This window comes from Pundamilia nyererei, unplaced genomic scaffold (assembly GCF_000239375.1).
Source record: "Pundamilia nyererei isolate P.nyererei 1_Seehausen unplaced genomic scaffold, PunNye1.0 scaffold00185, whole genome shotgun sequence".
Lineage (NCBI taxonomy): Eukaryota > Metazoa > Chordata > Actinopteri > Cichliformes > Cichlidae > Pundamilia > Pundamilia nyererei.
The window spans coordinates 486,730-502,937 of record NW_005187586.1 but is presented as its reverse complement, the minus strand read 5'-3'; the positions used below and the strand labels follow the sequence as shown (position 1 = coordinate 502,937).

At 43.8% G+C, this 16,208-nt stretch overlaps 1 protein-coding gene across 3 annotated transcripts; it reads left to right on the top strand.

The window, feature by feature from the left end:
• The first annotated feature begins 766 nt into the window (after window positions 1–766).
• Window positions 767–15,363, top strand: baz1b (bromodomain adjacent to zinc finger domain, 1B). Of its 3 annotated transcripts, none has more exons than XM_005746904.2 (22): window positions 767–1,605; window positions 2,780–2,896; window positions 3,858–4,002; window positions 4,169–4,358; window positions 4,503–4,624; window positions 4,785–4,982; window positions 5,076–5,264; window positions 5,394–6,684; window positions 6,893–7,048; window positions 7,141–7,279; window positions 8,335–8,498; window positions 8,734–8,842; window positions 8,947–9,045; window positions 9,198–9,375; window positions 10,215–10,400; window positions 10,589–10,736; window positions 11,177–11,314; window positions 11,506–11,653; window positions 12,169–12,284; window positions 12,957–13,096; window positions 13,183–13,289; window positions 14,487–15,363. In XM_005746904.2, exons 1-22 carry the CDS (start codon window positions 1,487–1,489, stop codon window positions 15,184–15,186), a joined length of 4,899 nt encoding a protein of 1,632 aa, XP_005746961.1. In that variant the 5' UTR covers window positions 767–1,486; the 3' UTR covers window positions 15,187–15,363. The 3 variants fall into 3 exon arrangements, with proteins under 3 accessions (XP_005746961.1, XP_013769759.1, XP_013769760.1); XM_013914305.1 differs by having other exon boundaries at window positions 5,364–6,684; XM_013914306.1 differs by lacking the exon at window positions 11,177–11,314 and having other exon boundaries at window positions 768–1,605; window positions 5,364–6,684.
• Window positions 15,364–16,208: the final 845 nt, after the last annotated feature.

The window sequence follows — 16,208 nt, the reverse complement described above, 5'->3', positions numbered from 1 at the left end:
ATATATATATATTATTTGCCCATGTTTATAACTGAACACATTTTGTAAATCATAATAAATGCGACTGTTCATTTTAACTCACTGAAGTATGGTTTGGAGACGGTGGCTCTAACAAAATACATTTTAACTAAAGGTGGCAGAGCAGAAGATGCTCAGATTGTCGCTGGGGGTGAACAGCGTGGACAGGCTGAGCATTTAGAAAGTTAGAAAGTCAAAACTGAGACAGTTTGGAAATGCAGAGAAGACAGTAAATAAACTGAATAATGTATAATGTATGGAGCAGCTAGGCAGGAGGAAAAGAGGAAGAGCACAGAGTAAGTTTTGTGTAATTAACAGAGGGGCTGGCTTCACAGAGCAGTATGCTAGAAATCGGGGGAGATGGTTAACTGTGGCGACCCTTAAAGGAAGCAGCTGAAGACGAAGAAGATCCTGCTAAGTTAGGATTTATTCACCATGAGGATTCCCAGTAGTGGGTGACCTATTGTTTAATCAGCATATTCAAAATGGAGTCCAGACAATGGTTTTAAAAATTAATTCGATAACTGAACAAGACAGCTCCTCGTTAGATATCGACAAAACCCATGTTCAGTCTATTGAAATATGATTTAAGAGTGCTGATTTGAACGGTTTATATAATTTTTATTGTCATCAGCTGACCCTCTTGCCTCATGTATATTATATGAGGGCGTGGTTTATCGGAAAAGACTGAGAATAGACAGGACAATTCAACCACTGAGAAACCTGCAGGCAAATTTGACGATGGCGCTTCAGCGAGACAGCCAGTGAAAGCGAAGAGGGGGCGGGACATGCGCGCGACGCTGCTTGCTACCGGGGAAACAGAGTTCTGAGGGTATGAGGCACAGTACCGGTGGACTGAAAACTCCCGCCATTTCGACAGGGAATTAACCTCCTCTTAGCTGATTCAGGTTACTTTCTCGCAACGCTTGCTCACGCTGTTACCTGACGCCAAGGAGCTTCAGAGCATGCAGCGAGTACAGTTTAAAAGGGAGCAGGCCTAATTTGCGAACACTTGCTCGGGACTGTACAGCCGCCAGATCTGCTGTTGACTGACGGTTGCCGTGAGTTTCATTTTGGTGCATCCTTTCACGTTCACCCGAAGGTGCTGAACTTTAACAACTGAGTCCGGGGACACGTTTGCCAGCGTGTTTTCTACCTAAGGTGCAGCGTAAAAATAGCCTGACACCACTTCCAGAAGAGCAAAGGATGGTGCGATGAGTCCGGCGGCGAGAAGCGGCGCACTGTTATTGTTTTGCAACGAGATAACCCAGCCTGCTAGCTAGAAAGCTAGCTGCTACACGCTGAGAGCCGGGCCTGCCGGCGGTAACGTGAGACGTGCTATCTGTCGGCTCTGACATTTTTAATACTGGGATACATGCAAAGGACATACCATTGTGTACTATTGCGCTAGTCTGTTGCTAGAATATCTGTTTTTACTTTCGGCACTTGTGCCATCTCTGGATTTGAAATGGCACCGCTTTTGGGCCGGAAACCGTACCCGCTGGCTAAGCCGCTAGCCGAGCCACCAGGCCCGGGAGAGGAGGTCTACATCATCGAGCACACTAAGGAGGCCTTCAGGAACAAAGAGTATCCTTTAACATGATGCTGGTTATCAGTCTCGACTTATCGAGCCAGTCGATAGACTGGATAGCGGGCTTTGTCTTGGTTAGCTGAACTGATGTGCTCATAGTCACGAGTAGAACGCTATAAAGCTGGCTAAAGCAAGGAATTTGACCTGACATTTCTCCCCGTTAAGTGTTTCCCCGCATGTACACAGTTTACTCTGGGTTGACAGGCTGGCTAGCTAACACTCCGCTGTTTCTGGTAATTAAATAATTTTACCTATTAGTTAGCTTTTTACCTAACCGAGCTAAATGTATGACTGTAAATAGCACGTCATTGTAGAGAAGGGCGAAAAGGAGTCTTTCACTTTCATGTTTTACGGTTCTGCTGGCAATGCTAACAGGGTGAGCTAGCCAGTTGCTAACGTTAGGTATCCCATTATGTCACAATAGCCCAGACTGACGCCGCTCCCCGGCTGGTAATGTGTTAGCTGGTAATGCTAGCACAGAAGCCTCTCAAAGTCCGTTTCGCTTTAACTTACTTTCGTATTTTGGGCAGACTGAAAGGTGTTCAGTGACTTATGACAGCATTTTGTTGTTAGCTTGGTTTCTTCTGTTGTCACAATTGGAGTACTTTACCACGTTGTTAAAACGTTCACATGAACGCTTTAAGCTCTTAAAGGTCCACGACTGTCAGCAAGGTTATGAAACCTGCTGTGGCACACGTAGCTAGTGTTAAGTGTCCATAATATGCTGATATGGATAATCGATTATGATATTTGACTTTATGCGGGTGTCTAAACTCTGTTATCCATTTTTATTGTCTTAATAAAGCTTTGTGAACCACTACGCTGTCAAACAGTCCCATCTATGGGAATTTGACTTGGTATGTTGTTAGAGTACCCATGGAAATGTAGTATATTCCATTACACAGCATCCAACTGATCTTTCTGACTTTCTCTGAAATCATTATTCTTTCCCGTCCCTAAATCTCTCCTTGTCTTGTTAGGACAGGACTATTCACAGATGATTTGTTTTGAAATGTGTTTATGCTGGGTCTCTTTACCTCTCATTATGCTCAGTGATGTTAAATGTCATGATGGAATTTTATTGACTTGCATCTTGCTTGTTGTGCGTAAACAAAACCCTAAATAGGAAAACATTTGGATGATGTAACTTCCTTGACCGAATGTACACAGAGAGTACGAGGCCCGCCTACAGAGATATAATGAACGCATTTGGACATGCAAGAGCACTGGAAGCAGCCAGCTCACTCACAAAGAGGCATGGGAGGAGGAACAAGAAGTCACCGAACTGTTAGTATTACATCCACAATGTTGCACGTGCACATTCATTATTCCATGTTAACTTGTGAAAGCTCTGTTGGTCTACTATGCTGATTTCAGACCAAACAGAGTATGCACTTTTAATAAAGGCTGTTGAGTGAGTGAAAATGCATAGATTCAATTCTTTAGGTCCTGCCCTTTGTATTCAGATGTCCAGTAAAACCTGGTTTGCATAAATCTCTGATTGTAAAAACCACACCTACTTATGTGGAAGGACTGTGCAAGAAATACACAGTAGTCACCTAACAGAAGTTCATGGTATCAACAAAGAAGGGAACCATACAACCCCAGTGAAGGTCACAAGGCTTACTGCTTTGCTATGATTGGATAAATCTTGTGCTCCTCCTCTCAGTCTATTTAGAGGGCGAGTGACTCAGTCATCCTTGAATCTGCAAGGGCCTGAGTTCCTTTATCCTGAACCTATGGAAAATAATAAAATGGTTCAACTCATCTCTTTCGGTCCACTTGACTTGAAATATGTATTGACATATGGGATCACTATGTCCTTTTAGCAAGAGAGAGAACAAAAAAATAAATATGGCCCAAAGAGATGTCACAGCAGAGACTGGGAAGAGCAGTGCTCAGGAGCCCAGAGCTGAAGTAAGTCGGGATCATGAGCTGTACAGTATTTACACTCTAATTATTTCAGCCAAGAAAAACTACTCCCCCTACTGGCAACCCTCGGCAAACGAGCCATCCATCTATTTTCTTCTGCTTATTACAGTTCAGGGTCATGGTGTGTCTATCACAGGTTGATTTCTGCACTGCAGATCTAAGCAAAGTAAAACAAATCATGTGATGATGAACGCTGTGTTAGCATCACAACCCCTGTGAACAGAGAACGATGGAGCTGCAAGACAGTGTCACACTTGTTACCTTTTTATAAACTAACCATTGATCACTGTGTGTGTGTGTGTGTGTGCATGTGCAGGCTTCAAGAGGAGTATCCAAAGTGGTTTGAGAAACCAGTCCTTGAGATGGTTCACCACAACACAGTGTCTTTAGACAAACTGGTTGAGATGGCTTGGGTGGAAATCCTCACCAAATATGCTGTGGGTGAAGAGTGCGACTTCCTGGTCAGTTTGACAGTTTACTCTTATTACATTTCTAAACTTGTCTGTAATGTCAATCTTATGATATTGTCAGTATTTTTATTTTTAACCTGATAATTTACTGCATTAAAAGTTATAGTGTGTGTGTAAAATTTCTCATATAATGTCAAATCTTACATCTTGGCTTCAGGTGGGCAAGGAGAAAAGTTTGCGAGTGACAGTGGTAAAGATCCACCCCTTGGAAAACACAGAGGGTGAGTCTGGGGAAAAGAAACTTGAAGGTGCTTGTGACTCTCCATCCAGCGACAAGGAGAACGCAAGCCAGGAAAACCAGAGGAAGGAGCCTCCTCCCCGAGAGGAGAACAGGAGGGAGAGTCTGAGTGAGTGCCAATCAGTTTTAGGAGGCGAAATCTTGCATCGTGGATAAAATTAAGAACATGTTGTAAATGCTGCTTGGATAAGCAGGTTAAAATTGTTTATTTATACAGTATTTGTTCAATATATGATATTTGGCTTCCTGTTAGGTGACAGAGCACGACGTTCTCCGAGGAAACTACCCACTGCCATGAAAGAAGAGAGGAAGAAATGGGCAATGCCTAAATTCCTTCCTCATAAGTATGATGTAAAGCTCATCAATGAGGACAAGGTTTGTTTTGTTTTTTTACATCATCACTCAAGAAATGGTGTGTGGAGTGTGTTCTATTTTTAGAGTATAAAAGGTTATACTTAAGGTTCATATACTTGTGAACAATAGACTTGGTGATTTTAAGAAAAACTGGACTCTAAATTTCCAACATGTGTCATAGGTGATCTGTGACGTCCCAGCGGACAGTCTTTATAGAACAGAGCGTCCTCCAACCAAGGAGATCATGCGCTACTTCATCAGACACTATGCTCTAAGGCTGGGCATGGGAGAAAGTGCTCCCTGGGTGGTTGAAGATGAACTGGTGAAAAAATTTAACCTGCCCAGCAAATTCAACGACTTTCTTCTCGATCCACACAAGGTAAGTTTAGTTATTTCATTTTGCTGTTCATTATTTAAATCAGTTTTTTAAGTGTTGCGTGTTCTTGACTCACCTTCCTGTGTACATCTCAAGTTCTTGGCAGAGAATCCCTCCACGAAGCGCAAGCGCTTGTCATCTCCAGAGGGTAAGCCTAACAAGAAGCTCAAGACTGCTGACACTCCAGGAGAAGATTCGGGCAATGAGAAGGAAGAAAAGAAGAAGAAAAAGAAGAAAGATGCTTTAGGCATGCCCCTTAGTCCCACCATCTGGGGCCACATGCAGGTTAGTCAGCTTGTGTGTACATGGTGAAATGTCATTTCATTTATGAGGTATCCCTCAAACGTCACTGTTATGTTTAATGGTTCCTTGGTTGTATTTCAGAAAATAAAAATGAATGGTTCTCCACTCAAGGTAAAGAACTCAGGAACCCCTAAGAAAGGAGAAGGTAAAGGCTCCGCTCCCTCCACTCCGAAATCTGGCAAAAAGTCAGGGGACAAAAAAGAAGGAAAGAAAACTGGAAAGAGTGGTGAGAAGAAACTCAATGTTCTCAAAGCATCCAAAAAGGACGGTAAAGCTGGTGCTAAGGGGCCAAAGATGAAGCAGATGACTCTACTGCATCTGGCTAAGAGCGGTGCTGCAGGAAGCCCAAAGAAGAGAGCTCGTAGTTCTGGCATTGGTACACCGAAACTTGGGAAGCCACTACACCCTATGGCTCTCCACCTCCTTCGTTACTACAAGGAGAACAAGGGTAAAGAGGATAAGAAGAACTCCCTTTCATCCCTTATCTCCAAAGCTGCCAAGACCTTGTCCCCAGATGATCGTAGTCGCCTTCCAGAGGAACTCAAGGAGCTAGTGCAGAAACGCTGGGAGCTTCTGGAGCAGAAGAAGCGATGGGCAGCCATGAGTGAAGAGGAAAAGAAGGAAGAGCTGAAGAAGAGGCGTGAGGAACTCAAAGAGAAGTTAAGAGAAAAGGCCAAGGAGAGACGAGAGAAGGAGATGCTGGTCCGCCGTGAACAGTCGCGCCGATACGAAGATCAGGAGATCGAAGGTGGCAAGCCTCTGCCTGCATTCAAGCTTGTGGACATGCCTGAGGGGTTGCCCAACACATTGTTTGGGAATGTGGCCATGGTTGTGGACTTCCTTCACTGTTACTCAGGGCTGCTGATGCCAAATGACCAGTATCCCATCACAGCAGCGGCTCTGATGGAAGCGCTAGCTGGGGAACGGTCTGGCTTCCTTTATCTAAACCGTGTGCTGGTGGTGCTGCTCCAAACATTACTGCAGGATGAGCTGGCTGAGGGCTACAGTGAGCTCGACATGCCCTTATCTGAGATTCCTCTGACTATGCACTCAGCTTCCGAGCTGGCACGGTTGTGCCTGCGACCATGTGACGCTCACGGTGAGGAGAGCGGCCAGGGCTCAGAAGACTCTGGGGCCATGGGTGGATATGACGATGTGGTGACCAGCGAGTTCCTGGATAAACTCGAGACAACCGAGGTGTTTGAGCTGAGCCCCGAGGAGAAAGTCACCCTGTTAGTGGCGCTGTGCCACCGGATCCTGATGACGTACAGTGTGGAAGACCATGTTGATGCAATGCAGCAGCGGTCAGCTGAGCTGTGGAAGGAGCGTTTGGCAATGCTGAAAGAGGCCAATGACCGCAAGAGGGCTGAGAAGAAGAGGCGGAAGGAGATGGAGAACAAAGGTAGGAGGGATCATCAGTTTTACCAGTCTCAATATATTGCTGTGAATCAAATGTGTACTTTACACACAGTTTCTAAACTGTGCATCTACATTTTACCCTAAGAATTGTCAGAGAAAGTAGATGCCTTTCAAGTCTAGTGTGTATTTGAAGTCTCGCACAACACGTGTCTGTTTGTATTAACATATTTGTGTTTTGCATGCGGTTAAAGGTGAGAAGAAAAAAGAAGGGTCTTCTAAAAAGGAGGTCAAGAAGGAAGTAAAGGTTGAGCCAGAACCAGAGGACATGATCAGCTCAGTGAAGAGCCGGCGACTAATGGCCATGCAGGCTAAGAAGGAGAAGGAGGAGATGGACAGACAGAACAAAGGTACAGTTTTTAAGCAAGATTGATACTAATTATAACTTTGATTCATTACATAGTGTGCTTTATTTATTTTTGGTTACTATTATTCCTTTTAGAACGCATGGAGAAGGAGGCTGAAGAGGAGCGGATGCGTAAACAGAGGGCGGCTGCCGAGAGGGCTTTTCAGGATGGAATAACCAAAGCGAGACAAGTGATGCGCAGGACTCCTCTAGGTACCGACAGAAATCACAACAGGTTGGTACTTAACACGAGGAATTAACTCAGTGTGCCAAAACATCATGTCTGCTCACAGATGAAATCGTCTGCACCAGATATACCAGTCATTAATTTAATTGAAACTGTTTACAGGTAAAGTGCTGTGTCCTAAATGTCATGCAGCTGTTTGCCCTAGATGGCGCTGCAAGCCTGACATCATTGAAGACAAATCAGATAATCTAAGCCTGATCTTTTTTCTTTTTTTCTTTAAAGCATATTATTGTTAGTTATTTTGAAGGTGAAAGAATGAGTCGCAGATACAAACAATGGAAATGAGACTTCTTTGAAGGACAGATGGGCTCTGCCTTAGTGATAGAGTGAGGAGCCATTTGGGAGCCACTCAGAGTAGAACTATATCTCTGCCACATTGAACTGAGCCAGCAGAGGTGGTTGCTTCCTTGGTGTGGTGTTCTGGGCGTGTTCTGCTAGGACAAAGACCATGCTGTAGAGATTGCATCTCTTGTTTGTCCCCGGAACGCCTCGGTATTCTCGGTTTATGCCCAGTTAAGCTGAGGGAGGTGGCTGGGGACAGAAGTCTGGAAAAAATTGATGGATGACTGATTGTTTTATGATTTTTTATTTTTTTTTATTTTTAAATTTAAATTTTTATAGCGCGGGTTGTATTTGTAAATGAATGTGCTGTGGACTATGAATGATTCAAAATGTGCCACACTATTCAGTCGCAATTGATTCATTTTTCAGAGGTTAAGTTGGCATTTAAAGTACTAATAATTTTTTTTTTCAAATGCCTTTTTAGGGAGCTTCTGACATTGTTCATTAAACTGGTCTCAAATGTGACTTTATCTGATTGCTTCTCAGTGTTAGAATAGTGCATTAGTCAGGTTAGGGAATAAGAATTTAGTCCCCAGGAACATCCCTGGTCAGGGATGTATTGTAAATGTCATAAATTAATGGGTATCACAAAATTTCTGGACATTTTACCTGTTTCTTAGTCTTTCAAAATTAAAAGACTAACAACATATTTACCAGAAGCACTTTGGTAAATTGTAACCATACGTGATGTTTTTGTGCAGATTCTGGCTTTTCTCTGATGTGGTTCCTGGTCTGTACATCGAGAAAGGCTGGGTGCACGAAAGCATAGACTACAGCTTCACCCCTCCACCAGAGGAAAAACCAGCTGAGCCTGAGGTAGAAGAGGAGGAGGACGGTGAGGCAGCCCCTGCTCCTGATTCACAAGGTAAGCAAAAATACATTCTCTTGAAAAATGTTTGTTTTTCTTTAGATCTAATAATGCAAATATTTTTATTAACTGATATAGAATTTTTTTTTTTCTTCCAGTTGTTTCTGTCTGGTTTTGTTTGCTCTGTGTGCAGGCTTGTTTGCACATAATTGGTAGTTAATGTGTGTTTTTGAGAAACAAATTTCCACACATGGCTTTATCTCGAGACACTAAATTATTATTTATGTTGCAGGAACTGAAAAAGATGATGGCAGTGATGCTGTTAGTGAAGGAGCCCAGCAGGGAGCAGCACCAGATGTTTGTATAGAAACTACTGTTCCCAAACAGGGACAGAACCTTTGGTAGGTGTCTATGTCTGTCCTTATTTTCCTTTTTCACTTTCATTTGATGCATTTTATCCTTTTTGTTTAATTGATCTTCTCCTCATTTTCACTTCTGATTTCAGGTTCATATGTGACAGTTCAGCTGAGCTGGAGGAACTGGTGGAGAGTCTTCATTCTCAGGGGGTCAGAGAGAGCGAACTAAAGTCAAATATACAAAGCAGGTGAATGCAGTATTATAAGAGATTGTTTTAACCCACATAAAACTGCAAAGTTCAGTTTTGTTTTTTGTTTTTTTGTTTTTTCGTCTGTAGTTCATGTCTATGATTTTTATGGTGGCAGTGGTGATAATGTCAAATACCTCTCACTGTGTCAGATATCAGGAAATACTCCACTCCATCCATTTGACCCGGAAAGCCAGGCTCGGCCTCAGGACCTGTGACGGCTATGCAGAGCTACTCAAATATCTGCGTAGCGACATCCAGGAAGTAGCCTCACGCCTGCAGAAGGGCGGCCTCGGGTACCTGGACGATAACGTGGACATTGAGGACAAGGTGAATAGTCAGACAGTTTGAAAATGAGACTCTTCCCAGTCTTTAGTGAAAATCTGTGTTTAAATTCTACTAAAAGGGCACAGCATGTAGTCAGAGTGTTTGTTCAGGCTATCAGGCAATGGGCATGGGACATAGTGGTTGATTAGACAGATAACTAGTGCAAGAAAACAGATGTTTTGAAATCATGTTCAGTGTGGAAGGCATATATGGTAGAACCAAGTACACAGTTAGGCTCTGAAATGTTTAGTGTAAGTATTAAAAGCCACGGTGTAAACAAATGTGGGGTCAGAACAGCCCACTGATTGGCTTTCCAGGGTGTAAGAAATGCTTGGTCATTTTTAATTGCTCAAATTTTTCAGTAAAATTCACTGCCAAACCTGGTGTGGCGATGCCAGTGTGGGCCTACAGCACAAAAGTGTAAATGTCCTTCTAAAAACACAAATTATTTCAATCATAAAGATGTAAAATACTGTTTTTAGTTTAGTTACCGAAACTCTGCATGTGAAGACTTTGGGACTCACTGCAGGTTGGAAACCTGATATTGTTGAAATTGTGCTTATTTTTCTTAAAACGCATCAGGCTGTCCTTAACCTTTTTTCTAAACGGATTACTTGTAATGTAGAGGAGCTGATTTAACAAGAAATATTACTTTCTGTATGCTTTGTAAGTTTTAAGGGAGTATGATCTCGATGAAACATTTGTACTTAGATGTTTAACTGGTCTAGAGAGATGCTCTTTCCTCATGAAGCACCCATCGGGGAAGTTTTTTCTGACTTTACTGGGCATACCGTCTGTGTTTTGAATTGAAATTCTCTGTCTGCTTCATCCTCTTGTCACAGTTGAAAGACATGGAGAGCCTGAAAGACTTCGGCGAGTGCATCATCACCATTCAGGCCTGTGTAATCAAAAAGTTCCTGCAGGGGTTCATGGCTCCTAAGCAGAAGAAGAAGAAGAAGCAAGCAGGAGAGGAAAGCAGCAAGGCTGAAGAGGTGGATGAGGAGAAGCGGTTGGCAGAAGAGGCCAGGGTAAGAGGAAAGAGATGAACTGTTAGCACTCTGATGCTAAAGCAGTATGGAGCCAAATCAGGGTCAAGTTTTATTTATTTGAACTTGAAATTCTGATTTTTGATATTTAAAACAAATAATAAAGTAAAAAATGTTGAAAACCCCCCAAAACCAATTAATTTATTTTCAATGTTTACTTCTCCTCACAGGTAGCAACAGCAGTGGAGAAGTGGAAGACCGCTATTCGAGAGGCCCAGACATTTTCCCGCATGCACGTGCTGCTGGGAATGTTGGACGCTTGCATAAAGTGGGACATGTCTGCTGAGAACGCTCGCTGCAAAGTCTGTCGCAGGAAAGGTTAGAAATGTTTTCCACGCTTGCCCCGCTCTGTGTGGGAGAACGCACATCACCAGTTATTTGCAGCTGATGGGAGCATTATTGATTACGCACAGTTCAAATTCCAGAGAGGACAACAAAAACTGCACTATTATCTAGTTTCACTCTGAATTTGCCAGATTATTATGGTGTTATGGTGTGAATGTGTGAATGAAAGTGAGTGCGAATGGTTGTCTGTCCCTGTGTGTTGGCCCTGTGACAGACTGGCGACCTGTCCAGGGTGTACCCCGCCTCTCGCCCTATGACAGCTGGGATAGGCTCCAGCACTCCCCGCGACCCTGAAAAGGATAAGCGGAAGCGAATGGATGGATGGATTATGGTGTTAATTTGCATGTAAACTTCATAAAGGTTAAAGTGAAGCATTTTGCACTTGCCAAATGATGTTCTGCCCTCCTGTCTAGTGCTCTGGGAGAACCCATCTGTGCTGAAGTTGGAGGAGTGTAGATCCAGGCAGGGCAGCAACTGCAGGGTCAAAGCACATCAGAGTAGTAGTGTCAGGCAGATCTACATACGGAGCCAACCACTCCGCAGGCCGACAGGTGAACCTGTAGTGATAAGATGACAGTAGAAGACATGTGAGAGATTTGCTGAGCTGTTGATACACTGAAGGTCAAGAAAAGCAAAAGAGTTGAGGTGGAAATATGTGGGGCTGCTAAAAAGACCCAGAATAAAACTTAAGGCTTTAAAATTAAAAAGAAAAGGCCTTATGGTTGATGCTGATCTCTTCCAGGTGATGATGAGAAACTTATACTCTGTGATGAGTGCAACAAGGCCTTCCACTTGTTCTGCCTGCGACCGGCTCTCTACCGGGTTCCCAATGGAGAGTGGCTGTGCCCAGCCTGCCAGCCGACTGTGGCCAGACGTGGCTCCCGCGTAAGGTAACTGTCCTCCACTCTTTAAATAAGCTGATCCCTAAAGAGTTCAAAACAAAAGGAGACTAAAATATAACTGAAAGTGCCCATCTTGCACAGACCCTACCACTACCACATTCATGGAGGAAAAAGGTAACCAAAATATAAATAAAGGCTAAAGGAATTCCTGGTTTCAGCTGACATACACCTTAAATATACATCAAAGTATTGAGACAGTTAGTGACTACACAAAGCATCTCTCCTGTGCCCCAGTCCCTAATGCTAACCTGTCTGTACAGTTGCTGAGAAACAGCTGGTTAGGACATAGTCTAACAAACACATTGTTTATTTTATTAGTTTTCTATCATGTGATCAGTAATCGCACACCCCACTGATGGTGTGGTAGCTGGATATAGTGAAAGGGGAGACCCTCTTCAGGGTGCTCCACAAACAGAGCAGCGGATCAACCAGTGTAACTAAAGCCCAGATGTGTCTGCCCTATAGTTCATCAGCTGTCTTTAAAGGCGAGCTCTCCATTGCAGGAACTATAAGCAAGACTCTGATGAAGAAGACGATGAGGAGGAGTCTGAAGAGGAGGACTCTGAGGAAGAGGATGAGGACGAAGAAGAGAATGACTACAAAGCCATGGGACACAGCTGTGAGTATTTTACAGAGAAAATTAGGTAAAAAAAAATTGTAACTCTTTGACCAAGTTTAAGTTCACTCCTACAGTTAAGGAGGTGGTGAGGAATACAACAGTTTGAGTTACCATTAGCATTTTTTCCATACCTTTTTTTTTTTTTTTAAATCATTGTTGTGACGACATTAATGGTCCAGAAAGGATAATTTTAAAGGCTTTAAGACCGGAGTTTGTTTTTGAAATGGAGGATCTTTGGTGCTGAAGGTTGAGAATGAAAGGAATGCTGATGGGGAATTTCAGCCATTGTCCTCTTTGTCTCATTGTCTGTGTGTGATGCTGCACAGCTCAGGTCTGGACCTGACTTTGAAGCTTTGTCACCGTGGCTTCACTCAGAGTATGTGGCAGGATGATCCCTTCTGTCAGTTCAGGCCTGCGTGTCAAGGATAATGATTTAGAAGTTTCAACAGAGAGGTGTCGGTGCACCTAAGAGCCAGTTATCTTTCTCAATTCAAGCGTGAGGCTCAGACAGGCGAACGTTCAAATCATGGTGGCCTGGGAATGTTTCGAGCCACCTCTTAAAATGCCAAGAATTGAACAGTTGGATGTGGATTGATTTCATGAGAGAAACTGCAGCATTATACATGTTAATTTGTACTTCTGCTTCTTCTCCGTGTCTTTCCTCCTCCACAGTGAGACCAAGAAAGAAAAATAAGCAGTCTTCATCACGGCAGAAAAGCTCAAAAAGTAAATCAAAGAAGTCGGCCTCTTCTAGTAATCAGAGCGGCAAGCAGAGAACAGGCCCCAACAGTCCTGCAGACATCGACGAACTGGTACAAAGTTTACAGAGAGCTTAGAACAGACCAGCTTTGTATCGTTTGTCCTAAAATTATAGCTTTTGTGTGTGCCGTCTCTGCAGGTGCGACAGAGCTCCCAGACAGGAGTGAGCAGACAGGTGCTGGAGCTGGAGAGGTGTGAGGAAATCCTCAAGAAGCTGATGAAATATCGCTACAGCTGGCCTTTCAGGTGAGGGAAGAAGAAATGTGACACAAGTACATGTGAAACAGGAGCCACTTTGACTCCTGAACAACCTTTTCAACTATTAGCTAAACTACAGATATTATAGGGACAGAAGTGTTGGGCCACACCTCTTACTCTTTGAATGTAGCTGTTTTGAGCCTGATGGCCACAGGTGTGTAAAATCAGGCACCTAGCCTGATGCTGTTTGCCTCTACAGACATTTAAGAGTGGGTTGTTCTAAAGAGCTCACTGAATGTAAGTGTGGTTTTATGATAGGATGTCACCACTGCATCAAGGTGGTTTGTGAAGTTTCTTGACTCCTTGTACTTGCAGCTGTTACTGGTGTCATCTTGAGTGTTTAGGAGAAACTCAGTTGCAGACCACTGAGTCAGTTTCTGCAGAGTTCAAACCTGCTCTGGCATTAACATCAGCACAAACGTTGTGTGCTGGGAGCTTCGTGGCATGGTTTCCATGGCACCTAGGTGCACTGCTCAATGTGCAGGTGGACCAGTACTTTTGTATTTATGCTTCCATCAGCGTGGAAAGCATTTGTCTATGGAAACTACTTGTGCATTCAAAAACCTGTGTGCCACAGAAATATTACAAGCTTATCAGACTGAGTCACATTTTGTAAATGGTTTTCTCTCGGCAGAAACAGAGTGTGAAACCTGCAAAGCCCAGAGCCTCTTGGGCACTATTTCCTTCTAGATCGAGCGCTGACCTCTGCAAGTTATTTTACACAGAGCAATGGTGTGGGTTGTATGGCTGGTTATTAGCTGCTAATCCTGGCAGCAGTAGAGATTTGTGAGAGAGAAAGGTGCGGGGCTGAACTGCTCCTCTGAGAGTTTATGATCGTGATAATAACTACTGTACTAAACATGCTGGATGGTCTTCAGGGAGCTGCTCAGACATGTTGAAGAGACAAGGTAGCTGGTGGTCACATTCACCACTCTGACTCATGTGACTCCCTTTTTCAGAAGGGATCACCACAATGGGTAGGTCTGCATGTTTGATGCTGGATCTCCCTCATGACGCAACCCCAAAGGGATTTGTGTCTCTGCCTCCAATAAATGTCTAACAGGATTTAAACGTTTATATTTAATATGCCTTATGTATGTTTCTCAACTTTTATAAAACATGAGACACATTGTGGTCCCAGGTCTCCAGTCTAACACTCATCACATGCTTTAAATCCTCTTTCAGGGAGCCTGTTTCCTCTGAAGAGGCAGAGGACTACCTGGATATCATCGCTCAGCCCATGGATTATCAGACAATGCTGGGCAAGTTCAGCCAGGGCTCGTACCGCCACGCCCAGGATTTCCTGGAAGATGTAAAGCTGGTCTTCTCCAATGCCGAGGAGTACAACCAGCAGGGCAGCACCGTGCTCTCCTGTATGGTCAAGACGGAGCAGACGTTCACCGAGCTGCTCCAGAAGCTGCTGCCTGGTCTCAGCTACATCCGGCGGCGTTCCCGCAAGCGTGTCTACCAAGCTCCTGCAACATCAGAGGAGGAGGAGGAGGAGGAGGAAGAAGATGAGGAAGAGGAAGAAGAGCCCAAGAAGAAGATGACAAATGGAAAATCTCATGCGAGGAAAACAACCAGAAATGATCGAAGACAGAAGGATGACGACAGCGAGAGTGAGGAGGAGGAAGAGGATGATGAGGTGGATGGAGATGAGGAGGAGGATGATGATGATGATTATGATGATGACGATGGCAGGAGGAGAAGTAAGAGAACCTCTGCCACCTCGGGCAGGAAGGATTACAGGGAGCAGGACAGCGACGGCGAGCGGGAAACACGAAGAACTCGTAAGCGCAGGGGCCGGGGCGACAACGAGGCAGCGAGCAGCGACGAGGACCGGTCAAACCAGCAGCGACATTCCAAGAGACAGAAACGCTCGTGAAATCCAGGGTGCTGTTTGTTTTCTGTCATCTCTCTTTGCTTTAAAAATTTCTGTCCCGCTCCTCAGAACGATGACCACGAGCGCCTCATCTCCTCCTCACACAGCCAGCGGGACCTAATCCTCAGAAGGACTTTTTTTTTGTGTTAATAAGTCTATGCTCATATTTTGGAAAAACAAGAGAAGAAAACTGATATATATTTGTAACATGTTTAATATTGGTGATGTTTTGTTTGTTTGTTTTTTTCCAAACCAAGAAAAATGAGACATTTGAGATAATCGAGAGGTCCTCATAGCTCTTAAGACTCTTCGATTTAAAGTCGACAACCTCACACACAAGTGTAATTTGACTTAAATGTTGTGAACTGCTTTGTGTCCTCTCCAAACGTGAGTACAGTGTAATCAGAGGGACTTGTCTTCGCACTTAGTTGAGACATGGCTTTACTGGTGTGCTTCAGGAATGAGTCCAGCTAGCTCTCTGCCCCCCCAAGCATCTGTGACGAGTCGCTGACTGTAACAGATCGTGTTGGTGTGTCTACAAACAATCTAGGAGTTTGCTGATAGCCGTCACTTGTAAATTGCTCTTTCTGTGAAGCATCTTGCTTACAATCTTTGGTTAATTCCATGTTCATAGATAAACACCATAGGATTTTACTAGATTTAGCATATGCATACATAAAAATATATATATTTTTTCCCTCCTAGTCCAGGTTTAAATCTTTCATTCAAAGCTGGGCTGAGACTGCAAATCAAAATTCCTTTTCAGACACAAGATTCTCAGCTTCCTCAATCTTGTTAGTGACAGCACTGAGTCAATTTTCAGGCTTCACAGAGCCCCGGGACATTTTTAGAAACCACAAACTGTTTAGAAGTTGGATGTAGCTACCGTGATGGTGACCACTGGTTTGCGAAATCCTTATTAAGAAGCCTTGAGATCTCGCGGTGAAGCCACACGTTCGGCTAATTTATCAATCACAAGAAAGAAAACGCGAAATGTGTGATGTGAAGCCATTAGAAGGAAAGGA